Source organism: Microcebus murinus, chromosome 16, assembly GCF_040939455.1.
Source record: "Microcebus murinus isolate Inina chromosome 16, M.murinus_Inina_mat1.0, whole genome shotgun sequence".
In the NCBI taxonomy this organism is placed as follows: domain Eukaryota; kingdom Metazoa; phylum Chordata; class Mammalia; order Primates; family Cheirogaleidae; genus Microcebus; species Microcebus murinus.
Window position 1 is genome coordinate 3,271,463 of NC_134119.1, and position 13,859 is coordinate 3,285,321.

The following is a 13,859-nucleotide window of genomic DNA, read 5'->3' on the forward strand; positions in this document are numbered from 1 at the left end:
CGGCTCTAGACGGTGGTGGCTACAAAAGGTGAAATTCCCACAATCAGGTGTCTGCACACGCAATACGCTTGGCGCTCGCCCATCCAATCATTGAACACCTGACTCCAAAAAGTCAATGAACACAGGCCTTGTTGCCCGCTCTGCAGCCCTGGGGCCCACGGTGAGATGGGAATCCCGCTACAGCCGAGCCGAGCCTCCCCCGTCCCTCTCACAAATGCGTCTCTCCTTCCTGAGGAGGCCCAGCTGTCAGCATTCTGTGCAAGAATTATCTTGGGCTAAATGAGTTCTTTGAGTCGACTCATTTACCTTCTTTCTGAAAATCCCTTTGGAAATGTTCCCACTGGCAATTTCAAAGACAGAGCACATGAATGTGCTTTTGAGTATCAGGAAGCCGAGATCCCCCCACCCCCGAGGCCTGTCTCCGCGCACCGTGGCGCGTGCTGGCCAACGTCTGTGCTTTCTCGCCGCGGGCCGCCCGCTAGCGAGGCGCCTCCGTCGATTAGAGATTCCCTTGGCTCTGAGTCCAGCTGGGACCCAGCGGCCACCAGCCCCAGGTCAGGCTCGTGAGGCCCTCCCCCCCTTGCAGCTGGGGAACTCAGCGCCCGCCCCCTCCGCAGCAACGTGGGGGCTCTTGGCCTCCCCCCACATGCCCTGCTTCATCCAAACGAAAATGCCTGGCTCCCTGCGTGCCTGACCTAAAATCCCAAATTCATTCTGCAAGGTCCAATAGCTGGAGCCTTGGATGCTTCCAGAATGAAGAAAAGTGGGTTTCAAGTCCTCCCCCTCCCCTGTTCCCCTTGGGTTGCATTTTAAAAGAAAGTTTGATGCCACCAGCTTCTAGGGTATGGAAGGGGCTTCCTCCACCTGAACATGCAGACGCCTGTTCTGGTCCCTGGTGGTCACAGACAAACCACCCAGCGGCCTCTGCCCGCGTGAGAACGACGTGAGGTCAGAGGAACGCACTGCAGCAGCAAACAGACTGCCGGCAAAGGGGTGCAGGACCACGCCAGGCCCCACGACCGGCCGCGATGCCCCTGCCCCAGCGGGCGCGGCTCATGGCGGAAACCGCCCGGCCAGCCTCCCCTCGCGGCAAGCTCGCCCGGACCCACGGCCACGGCTACTGCCCCAAACGCCAGGGACCCGGATGGCCCAGAGACACGGACAACCCTACCTGCCCAAATTTGGACACATAACTTTCCCCCCTCCCTTTTCCTAGATTCCGCCCCGCAGTGCGGAGCAGCCGGCCCCGCTGCCCACAGGACGCGGGGGCCCCGGGTCTGCAGCCCTGGACGCCGGACGCCACCCGCCACCCGCCTCGCCCCCCGAGTCGATGCCCGCAACAGCACAGGGTCTCCCGCAGACACGCTGCCCTTACAGGAAAGGCCGGCTCTCCGCATCCACCCTCTGACACCGGGGACCCGTGGGGAGCGGCAGGGCAGGAGCCCAAGGCGCGCACGGCGGGGACACACCTGAACAGGTGAGCCAGCGAGGGAAAGGACCCTCAGGCTGCTGGGGAGGGAAGGAAAGAGAATGGGATGAGCCGTGTCACTGGGGGATGGTCAGGAAGGTCCCCCCCCCTCCAGGGGAGGTGACATCTGAGCTGAGACCCGGGTGACCAGAGAGCTGTGTGTGGGGCCACAGTGGGCATCTGGGGAGCCGCCGCGCCACCTGGCCGGCACCTGCCCTCCTGCCTTCTCTCTCGGCCCGCTGTCCCCGCCCCGGCCACAACTCACAGCAACGGTGCGAGCTCTGGCGGGCAGTGCTCCCCGCCCCGCCAGGGACACCCTTGCCCTCTGCTCCCGTGGCTGGCCCATGTGTCTGTCCTTGCACATGCCGCGTCACACGCAACGGCTTACGTGTGCAGTGTGCACCCGTGAGCATGTCTGCATCTCTGCTCTCAGCAGCCTAGCACCTGGAAACGTGAACTGGAACTCTCTGCCATCGGGGGTGTGCACGCGGGCACCTGAGGCCGCAGGACAGACCAGGCCTGTTCTCCTGCCGCCTCAACGCTCCCCTGCGAGTAACACAACCTGCCTTCCCCATGGCGCCCGCGGACTCACCCTGGGCGAGAAGGCAAAATTGGCAAGAATTTCGACCTTCTGTGCTAGCTACGGCCGGGCCCTGTGCTAGGGGCGTCCTGTGCCAGGTGTGCCCGTCCCTCCACGCGGGACACGTGCAACGCCCTACACCGCGCCCGACGCAGAGCCGCAGGGTGGCAGACGCCGGCAAGCAAAGGACTCGGCGCGGTGGCTTGGACGTTCACTGCCCCAGTCACCAGCAACCGGACGGGAGCCGGAGCATGTCATGGGCTCCCTGATCTTGGCTGCCCGTGAGAGCCCGAGGGGGAGGCCTCAGGTGGTTGGGGCTCAGGGGTCCGGAGCAAGAGCCCCGAACCCACGGCCTGGCCGCTCACCCGCTGTGAGACGCCGGGAGCACAGCTGGACCTCTCTGTGCCCAGCTGCCCCTCTGCAGAGCGGGGACCGCAGCCCTGGCGGGCACTGCAGGCAGGGTGGAGAGGCGTCCGCACGGCGCCCGCCCACGGCCAGGGTGGGCCCGCCCTCAGATGCTGCGTCCGTCCTTGGCATCCGAACCATTCTTCCTCCTTGCCCTCGTCTGAGATGTGCCAGAGAACATTCCCACGGAAGCGCGAGCTGCTGAGCGCTTGCGTCCGGGAGCAAACCCGCCCAGAACAAAGGCCTGGCGAGGCTCCGCACGCGGCCCCCAGCACAGCTTCCCGGGAACACCGTCTCCTCTCGGCAGCGCGTTCTGTCCCCGGCACCGAAAATAGCCCTGCCCCGCGGGCACGGCTGGGGGGCGGGGCTCTCTGGACTCGGCTGCACACCACGTCCTGCCTCCCTTCCCACAGACGGCCGGGCGCCTCCGGGAGGGGCCGGACCCCGGGCAGCAGCAGCCCGTTCCGGGCAGAACAAGACGTCCGCGGGAGCCCCTCGCTGCCGTGTTCACACGCGAAGTCCTGCTCCTGCAGGCGCCGCTTGTTAGCAGCCATGCCTCCCTCCCACGCAGGGCTCTGCACAAAGGACCCCCGCGGGGAGCCGAGAGGGAGGTTTGTGCCCGGTTCCCGGTCCCCAGGAGAGTTCACAACAGCCGCCGGCAGGAACACTGCCCACGCCCCACCCGGCAGCAACTCTCCACGCCCACTTAGTCCTGCCACGGGCCTGCCGGTGGCCTCAGTTCCCCCATGCAGGTGACACCTGTCCCAGGAGTGTGCCCGGCCTCAACTACGCCAGCAGCAGCTCCAGCCCCCTAGCCCCTCCTGCTGGGGCCTTTACACCTTCCTACAAGGACAAACGTGGCACCTTCCACAGGGCCCAGAGGAAGGGGCTGCCACCGGCTCCAGCTCACAAGCCAGGAGAGACTCCCAGACGGCGGTGCTCACGCAAGCCCACACGTGCCACGGGCTGTGTCTCTCTCTGACTCGCCCCTGCTCCGTGCCGGGTGACACTCAACGCAGCCTCCTGCCGCCCCCTCCTGTAGCCCGGGCATCCTTTGCACCCGAGGCCTGGCGTGCTGGTGGCTGCCTGAACACGCCCGGCTGAAGCCAAACCACCGTGACAACATGCACAGCCGTGACTGAGACGAGCCAGGCACCGTGGCCCCTCTGTCCAGAACGCTGCCGGGGCCCAGGCCTCGTGTTCTCCCGGGCCACGCCCACTGCAAACCAGCTGCCGCCAGCTGTGTGGCCCTGGGCCAGGACCTGCCTTCCCGCCAGGGCTTAATTTCCTCACCTGTCTGATGGAGATGCCCCCGCCCGCTCTGCTGGGTTACCGCGAGGGTTAAACGCGCGCAAGTTAAGCCAGCCTGGCAGCACGTGGTCGGCACGTAAGAACGAGAGCTGGCGGCAGCATCCATCACGGCTCTCCCCAAGCGTGGAGGTCGTCAGGACAGACGCAATGGCTCCCGGGCTTTGGCGTGACCTCCAGGACACCCCTGTGGTGTGCAGCCCAGGCGCTGTGGGGCTTCCATGCCCTGCGGACACGTGCACACGTGCTCTAGAGGCAGCCGAGGCCTCCCGGACACGCGGGCCAAGACCACCAGAGAGCCTTGCTCCTCCCAGACGACCGTGACCTCCCTGGGCAGAGACCACCTCGCCCCGAAGAGCCCCAGGAGCACTCAGAAGACAATAATGTGGGTCTGGAAATAAAAAAAAATTAAAAAAAAACAAAAAACAACCCGCCAAATGCTATTTGGGATAAAGTAGATGGCGCGTTGCCATGGCAACCAGAGGCTGCATTATCCAGCAAGAGATGGCAGAAGAATCCAGAAAGGAGGCAAAACAAAGACAAAGGGAACAATTAAGCTATTTCTGCGGGGAAACAAACCACCCTGCCAGGGAGGCCCCGTCCACCTCCCGGGACGTAATCTCTAACTGCTGTTTTCCCTGGGTCTAATTCTGGGTTTTCAAACACGGTGACAAATGTCCAGGGAGCTACCGTGCTCTGGCCCAGGCTCTAAAATTAGCGGGAGACTCGGCGAGCCAGGGCGTGAGCCAAGTCCCAGTGCCCGCAGCCCCAGCACCGCGGGGCGATGTCGTCGGCAGCCTTTCCAAGCCACGTGCACCGCCAGTGTTCGCTCGGCTTTGCTGTTGTTTATGTCAACTCACTTAGTATTTTAATTTGCAAGAGAACTCGGTTTGATTATCAAACAGGAAACCATCATCCATGGGCACAGTCGGAAGCAAGTGCAAACAACAGGCGGATTAAATGTGATTCTTGCAACCTCCAGGCAGGGAAGGACGCGTAACACGTGGCACAGAGAGTATGACCCGCAGAGCGCGAGAGGGGTCAGCCGGCACAGCCCAGGCCACCGGCGACCTCCAGCCCGAGGACCCCGTGACCACCCAGGGGACCCTCGGGGCTGTAACACGGAAGCAGCTCGCTCGCGGTGCTGGGTCACAGCCACTCAGCAATGGCTGGCTTCACGCACATACCGTCCAGAAGATTACACGTATGCATCCGTGCGCGCATATGTATGTACAGTCACGCTCTGTACGATGACATTTCATCAACTACAGACTGAAAAATGATTATGAGGCAGTGAAAAAGTCCCTATCACCTGGTGACAACACTGTAGCTGTTGTGACGTTGTAGGACAACACGAGTCACGTGTGTGTGGCGATGCTGGCACAGACAGACCCGCCACACTGCCGGCGGCAAAAAGTTCTCGTTCATGGATGACGTGCCGCACAGGATACTAGGTGACAGACAACTGTGTTATGGTTTATGCATTTGCTGCACCATACTTCTCAACATTATTTTATTGTGCAGTCCTTCTACATGTTAAAAAAAAAGTTAACTGCAACACAGCCTCAGGCAGGTCCCTCAGGAGGCTCCCAAAGAAGGCGCCATGATCACAGGAGGTCACCCGTGTCACTGCCCTGATGACCCTCCAGTGGGACCAGATGTGCAGGTGGAGACGGTGACATTGCCGATCCCGACCCTGTGCAGGCCTGGCTAGATCGCGTGTGTTTTCGTCTCAGTTTTTAACAAAAAAGTCTAAAAAGTAAAAAAAAAAAAAAAAATTTTTTTTAATTTTAAAAGCAGTCAAAATCTTATAGAATAAGGATATAAAGAAAAGAAGACAGTTTTTACAGCTGTACCATGTGTTTGGGTTTTAAGCTGTGTTATCACAAAAGAGTCAAAAAGTTAAAAAAATTAAAAAGTGTATACAGTGACGAATGCTACAGTAAGCTAAGGTTAATTTATTATCGAAGAAAGAAAAATTACCTGTGTACATCTAGCGCAGCCTGCGTGCGCGGCGTCCGGGGGGGAGTCCGCGGCAGGGCGCCGCGACGCCGGGCCTTCCCGCGCCCTGGCGGTGCACCCGGAGCAGCCCCGCCCCGCGCCCCGTCCACGGCAAGCGCCCCCCCAGCACTGCCGCTCGTCATCTTCACGCCACGCCTCTACTGTGCCGCTTCCACGCTTCCATGTGCCACGTACACAGGGGCTTCCCACTGTGCGACAGGTGCCCACAGTGCTGGGCGCGGCGGCTGCTGCACAGGGGTGCGGCCGGGGGAGGCGGCCACACAGCACAGGTGTGCAGCGGATGCACCGTCTAGGTTTGTGGGAGCGCACTCGATGCGCAATGACAGAATCCGATGACACGTTTCTCAGGCCATCTCTCTGTCATTAAGGGACACAAGACTGCACGACTGTATACATGTGTGTGTGTGTGTGTGTGTGTCTGTGTGTCTGTGTGTAGCTTTTGTTGGAAAACTTCAGAGATCTGGCAATGCGGGATTGATGTTCTTGCAGGAAAATGACCAGACGGCGGTGAAGAGGGCCCGCCCCCGTCCCCAGCCCTGGCAGGGCACACCCTTGCCACTCTGGCCCGGTCCTCAGCTGCACACTACAGACCAGAGCTTCCCACCAGCGGCGACTTGCCCAGCAGGGGGCATTTAGCGGCGCCCGGGGGCAGTCCTGGTTGTGACGGGAGACGTGACGGGCAGGGACCAGGGACACCAAGCAAGCCTCGACGCGCAGGACAGGCCCCACAGCAAGAACCGTCTGTCCCAGACGCCGACGGCAGGGGGCCGCAGCGCTAGCTGCTGCAGAAGCCGCGTCCTGAGCCCGTCCGGGCACCCTGGGGAGCGGGGTCTGCAGAGGAGGAGCCGTGCGGCCCGCACTGCGCCCCGAGCGCTGCCACTTACTTGGAGAGCTTCATCTCGATCTGCTGCCGGATCTCCTGCCTCTCCTCGTCCGTCCTCCTGGGGAAGATGTTCCTGTCCTCCAGCTCCTGCTTACTCGGCCGGTTCCTCAGCTTCACCGCCAGGAGCTCCTTCTTGCATTTCCTCGGCAGCGTTCCTGGGGGCCCGTCGAGGGGGAGAGGACAGAAGGGGACAAAGAAAACGGGTCTCAGTGGAGGCCTGGCTTCTGAACCGAGCACCCACCTGCCGCAGGGAGGACCCCGGACCGGGATGACGGAGGGCAGGCCCAAGAGGATGCGCACCTGCCAGCTTGGTGCTTTCTCACGGGACAGTGGGCACCACAGGGGCAAAGCGATGCCACCAACTCCGTCCACTAAGCCCCCCGCCCACGACACATGTCCCACGGCCAGGGGAGCCTACATCTTGGGTCCTAGGGTGATTACCAGTAGCACTTTTTCCATCAAAAGTATCTGAGTTTGGACCACGTGGTGCCGACACGTCCCCCTGTCCGCTACCCTCTAGCCACGCGGGTCTTCCTTCAGTTCCTAGACTTCCCACCTCGGGATCTGCTTGCCATCTTCCCTCTGCCCACCACACTGCTCTGCCCGATGTGCAGGGCCGACCTCCTCCTGGGTATGGCCCGGCTTGACCGGACTCCTCAGGGGCCCACAGGAGCTTCTAATTCCCCCATGGGATCTTTTTTTTTTTTTTTTTGAGACAGAGTCTCGCTTTGTTGCCCAGGCTAGAGTGAGTGCCGTGGCGTCAGCCTAGCTCACAGCAACCTCAGACTCCTGGGCTCAAGCAATCCTGCTGCCTCAGCCTCCCCAGTAGCTGGGACTACAGGCATGCGCCACCATGCCCAGCTAATTTCTTTCAATATATATCAGTTGGCCAATTAATTTCTTTCTATTCATAGTAGAGACGGGGTCTCGCTCTTGCTCAGGCTGGTTTTGAACTCCTGACCTCGAGCAATCCACCCCTGCCTCGGCCTCCCAGAGAGCTAGGATTGCAGGCGTGAGCCACCACGCCCGGCCCAGGACCTGTTTTAATTCCCCCCTAACCGATGCCTTTCCTGTTGGTAGTTTAAGGTCAGTCTCCTCCCAGACTAGGCTCAGGGCCAGCCTGCCCTCCTCGTGTCCCCGGAGAGCGTGGCGATGGCAGGTGGTCGCTGAGTATCACGGAGTGAACTCATGGGTGGGCTGATTCCAGGTCGGCGCGGCCACCTGTGGCCCTTACGTCTGCGCAGGTCCAGAGCGCACTGAGTGAAATCAGGGTGCACGAGGAGGGGCCCAGGGATCGGAATATTTCTATTTGGAGCAGAGATGGGAGTGCTCGTCCCGCGGGAGAGGGCCAGTCCCCCGTGCGCCGGGCACCGGCCGTGTGCTGGTTGACGGGACTTCCCGAACAACAGGAGCCCCACCTGCCCTCCCTGGCAACGCGCATGTGGACTCCACAATATGGTGTAGAATGCAGACGGCAGGTTTTCAGTTTGTGGTTTTGCAGTTTTTTTTTTGGGGGGGGGGCCTGGATGTAACTCCCAGGGGCCCAGTTACCCAACAGGGTCACTGCCTTGCAAGAAGCAGACTTTATTTCTTAAGAAAAATGGTTCCCCAGAGAAAGTCAACTCCCAGCATGTGAGATGGGAATACGAAGCAGGAAAATCAGTTCAACAACATGACAGTCTAGCAGAAGTTTGTGATAAAGCAAGCTGCATAAAGGAGAGCTCAGTCAAGGCTCGAATTCCTGACGCGCACTCGTTTGCCGTGCGTTTGAGAGAGAGAGAGAAGCGCGATGACTCTGAAAGCTTTTCAGCAAGGGCCGCGGCCTGAATTTGCTCGAACAGCCTCCCACGTGACTGCAGTCCTGTCTTTATAGAATCGTAAGGACCCCGGCGGCGCCACGTGCATCTGCCAGGTGGTCTTTGCCGCGTGTTCTGGGGGAGACTGAACGCTGTAGTGACGTCCGTGAAGTCAGGAAGTCTCGCAGGCCCCGGGGCAAGCCCTTCGCAAATGTCAAGGGTCTGACACACAGCAAATAGAAGCCGCCACTTTCGGAGGACTGTAAGGTGCTCAAACAGAAAACTGCACTGCGTGTGGTTTAATCTCTTTAGCTTTAGATAAAGCAAGTCCTTAAGCCCATCGCAAATGTCCTAGGCTTGTCCTTACAAACGTTTCATCATATTTGTTCTTAACGGAGGGAAAGCTCCTTTCACCGGAGATTTCGAGACGTAAACGGGAGAGCTCACTACACACGAACCGCGCCGGGCACGGGCCGTTCTCAGAGGACAAGGACACGGGGCGGGGCCGCGACAAAACCTCACGGACAGGCTGGTCTTCACCAAGGCATCGGAGAGTTACCAGGCTTTGCTACTTAAAAGTCAAAAGTTTCCAGGAAGATAGCTCACAACGAGGACCTTTCAATCACGTGAGTGAACCCTTCATGCAGTCGACCGAGTGGATCGGAGTGGCCGCGCTCCCGGGGCGCACGGCCGGGAGTGGAACGGCCCCCGTCCGGAGTGGAGCATCCCAGCGTTCCAAGTAGAACTCTGGATGGGAAGGAGAACCTGAGAAAGGGGACCCTTCCGTCCAGACTGCAGTAACAAGATGCTCCTTCTTCCCAAACACGCTTGCTTCCTCCTCCCACCCGGAAATCCCACCTGCAGGAGCCTGCCTCCCAGGTAGAGGACGTCTATCCCCACGTTCTTCATCAAAGAAGCTCAACGCAACCCAAACACCAACGCGGGGGTACTTCATCAGTCATGTCCACCTGTTCCCTCTAAAACGGTGGTTGGATGTCACTGAATGACAGAAGATATTCACAATATATTGCTAAGGAGAGCAAGCGATGGAAGAGCATGCATATTACCTATGGATGTTTACGTGCACATGTGTATGTGTCCAAGTTTGTGAACATACATAGTCTTACCATAAGTTGGCATAGAAAAGCCAGGAATTGGTCACTTACTTGGTTTTTGTTTACTGTATTTTTTTCCTTATATAGTTTCCTTATATACAAATAATTGCTTAGAAAGAACATTGTCGAGCAACGTCACAGTAGATGGTGAAAAGTTCTCTCCTCCATAAAAGCAACAAGAAAACTGGCAAAAATGATCAGAATCAACTTTTTGACAACTCTGGAAATTAACCAAATTAATGGTTACTCCAGAAAAAGCAGCTGAATTTCAGGGAGGAGGTTTCGCCTTTTCGGGGCCCATGCCCCACTCCCTCCAGCTCCACGGCAGCCGTGACACGGAACTGTCCGCGGTCACCGTGGGGACCAGCCCCTGAGAGAACAGAACGGGGCTGGAGCCCTGCAAACACTCCTTCCCAAAATTATCATCATCGACCCACCTGGCGGTCCCCTGAAGACCCCGCGTGCAAGGCCAGCTGTTATCGGACCCGACTGCGAGCTCACCCAGCACAAAAAGCCTTTTTCTCAGGGATAACTGCTGAAAAGAATACAGTGTTATCTTCCCAAGTACGAGACTTTCATTTCCCTTAAGACCAGTCCTGCTCAGTAATAGCCTATGGGATTCTTTAGTAAAAAAGAATCAATAGGCCGGGCGCGGTGGCTCACGCCTGTAATCCTAGCTCTCTGGGAGGCCGAGGCGGGCGGATTGCTCGAGGTCAGGAGTTCGAAACCAGCCTGAGCAACAGCGAGACGCCGTCTCTACTATAAATAGAAAGAAATTAATTGGCCAACTAATATATACAAAAAAATTAGCCGGGCATGGTGGTGAATGCCTGTAGTCCCAGCTACTTGGGAGGCTGAGGCAGAAGGATTGCTTGAGCCAGGAGTTTGAGGTTGCTGTGAGCTAGGCTGACGCCACGGCACTCACTCTAGCCTGGGCAACAGAGTGAGACTCTGTCTCAAAAAAAAAAAAAAAAAAAAAAGAATCAATAAAAAAAAATCAATAAAAATCAGTGCGTTGTCCAAAAACTCAGATTAAATAAAAAGTGGAACCTTGATGTTACCAAATCTAGTCCAACTCCAGCAGACGCTGGGGGGCCTTTCCAAGGCACAGCTGATGGACGGGGCTGAGGAGGTCGGACGGGCAATGCTGGCTCTTCCCCCCCAGGTACCAGGGTGGCCCGGACAGCCACTAAGTGGCAGAGCGCCGGGCTTCCACAGAGGGTCCTGCCCAGTAACGGGGAACAACGAGCCCTCCACTGCACACGGCTCCGTCCTGACAAACCTTATAAGCAATGCCTGGGTGAATTAGACCGTCTCCAGGTAGCCTAGCTGCTTCCCAGAACAAAACTCTAGAATATTTATGAAATACAAAGAATACCCGTCACCTAAGAAGCTGAAATCCACAGTGTATGTCATCCAATCAGAACAGATGATGCCTGAAAAGAAGCAGGAAAAAGTTCAACGAACCTAGAGCACAAGAAACGCAAAGAAAACTGCGTCAAGATCACCACAGTGGAAATCAGTTGTGGTGAGAAAATCTCAAAGGCATCCAGAGGAATACAGACGTTCTCTGGGTAGAGTACGAAGGAGAACCTGGCAGCCGACGCCTCCCCAGGAACGGTACCAGTGAGGGAGGGGATGGGGGAGAGACGTCCTCAAGTACTTAAAGCAGAAAACCCCAGGTGGTTCATAATTCCAAACGTGGCAATGATAGCTTTCAAAATGGAGGCAAAATAAATACTTTGTTAGACATCAAAAAGCTGGACGATGTCACCACCCACAGACTGTAGGAAATAACAAAGGAAATCCTTTGGGCCAGCCGTCCTTGACCTCATGGCGCCAGGGACTGTTTTCATGGAAGACATTTCCATGGACCAGGGAAGAGGACGGCTTTAAGACGAATCAAGCAAGTTATATTTACTGTGCTCTTTATTTCTATTATTATATTTCTATTACTATTACATTGTAATCTGTAACGGAATAATTACACAACTCACCATAGGTTGGGGGCCCCTGCGTTAGACAGAAGGAAAATGACACCAGACAGAAACCTAAATCTATAAAAGTGAAGCGGTATGCCATCACTTGCAGGCAGATAGTGGTAAATAGAGATGTATACTACAAACACCACAGCAGCCAACCACAGAAATGCCAAACAAGGGGTGACAGCTAATAAGCCAACAGAAGAGATAAAATGAAATAAAAAAAAAAATACTGAATCCAAGAGAAGGCAGAAAGAAAGGGAAGAGGAACAAAATCCAGATGGGACAAATAGACAATAAACAGCCAGATGGTAGATTTAAACCTGGTACCATAATCATATTAAAAGTAAATGGTCTGAATATCCTAATTAATAGCAAAGTTTTTCAGAATGGGTAAGAAAGGCCAAACTATATGCTACCTACAAAACAAGCACTTTCATATAAACATACAAATAGATTAAAAATAAAATGTTAAAAATATTACCATTCTAACACTGATCAAATGAAAGCAGAAATGGGTGTATGGATTGTATGGATATCAGATAAAGTGTATTTCATCTGAAAGAACCTAATCAGTTATGAAAAGGGTCCTCTCATAATGACAGGGAGAGAACTTCCCCCGGGGAGGACACAATAGTCCTAAAGTGTAATGAGTCTCTGAGAGCTTCAAAATACACAAAGAGATAACGAATCTAACTGAGAGACCAAATAAATCCATAGTTTCAGCTGGAGATTTCAAAACCCGTCTTTAAATAATCAATAAAACAAATAGAAAATTGGCAAGGCTACAGAAGACCTGAACAACACTATTAACCAATATGATCTAAAATTTATAGAACACTTTACCAAACAAAAGAAGACCACAGAGTCTTAGTAAGTACACACACAACATTTACCAAGATAGAACATATTCTGGGCCATAAAACAAGTATCAATAAATTTCAGAGGCCTCAAATCACACAAAGTGTGTTCTCTGATCAGAGTGAAATTAAATTGGAAACCAATAGCAAGACCTCTAGAAAAATACCCAAATATTTGGAAACTAAATAAAAACTTCTGAATAACCCATAATTCCAAGAAGAAATCAAAGGGGAAATTTGAAAGTATTTTGAAAGCAAATGAAAATATATCACAGTGATGTTAAGGGTAAAATTTACAGCATTAAATGCTGATATTAAAAAAAGAAGGGTCTCAAATCAATGGCATCAGATTTCATCTTAAGAAACCAGAAAAAGAGTAAAGTAAATCAAAAGGAGAAGAAATAATGGAGCTCAGAGTAGAAACCAGTGAAATTAAAAACAGAAAAACAATAAAGAAATCAATGAAAACAAAAGCTAGCTCACTGAGAAGATTAATAAAATTGATGCACACTCTAGCCAAACTGATCAGAAAGAAAAAAATGAGAGTAAGATAACGCACAAATTACCAATATTGGGAATTGGCAAGGTGAAACTGACATCATCTGACTCTACAAATATTAAAAAAGATATAAGGGAATATTATGAACCACTTTTTGCTAATAAATTTGACAACTGAGATAAACTGAACACTTACCTTGAAAAAGCACAAACTACCAAAACTCACTCAAGAAAGTATACGTAACCAGAATATACTTATATATTAGAGAAATAGAATTTCTAAGTAAAAACCTTTACTCACTCACACTCTCACACATATACCCTTTAGACCCAGATAGATGCATTGATGATTTCTACAAAACATTTATGGAAGAAATGATACCGATGTTATATAAATTATTTATTTATTATTATAAAACACCATAGTTTGAATGTTTGGGTCCTCTCCAAAATTTTTGTTGACATTTAATCTCCAATGCAATGGTAGTAAGAGGGCCTTTATGAAGTGATTAGGTTACGAGGACTCCTCCCCTCATGAGCAGCATTAAGGCCGTTATATTAATAGTTTATCATTATCCACCTCGGTCTCAGGTTGTCGTTCACTTGGCTCATTTTTAAGATTAAACTTACCAGAATGGAACTTTAGCCACATCTCTTCTAAACACTTTGCTGATATGTTGAGCTGTCTGTGCTGTACTGGTTTTATGACAGAACTCATATTTAAAATAATACAAACTTCTGACTTATCTGTGGTTGTACAAAAATTGTTTTAAAAACATTTGAAAGTTAATCACAAATGTGTGTTTCAAAGAACGAGGATGTACCTTTACAATAAAAATAAAACAAGAAGTGCCAAAGTGAAATGTCACAAATATTAACTGTCAAACTTCGTAATTAAAGAAATCAGATATTTTATACTTAATAACCTAATAAAAGTGGCTT

General features: G+C 53.7%; 1 protein-coding gene across 3 annotated transcripts in view; it reads right to left on the bottom strand.

Annotated features, from left to right (window-relative positions):
* PHACTR3 (phosphatase and actin regulator 3) overlaps positions 1–13,859 on the bottom strand; it is a 221,756-nt gene that overhangs the window by 27,734 nt on the left and 180,163 nt on the right. For all 3 annotated transcript variants that reach the window (XM_076010834.1, XM_076010833.1, XM_076010835.1), the window contains exon 8: positions 6,668–6,821. In XM_076010834.1, coding sequence (XP_075866949.1) covers positions 6,668–6,821 — 154 coding nt within the window. The remainder of the gene's footprint in view (positions 1–6,667; positions 6,822–13,859) is intronic.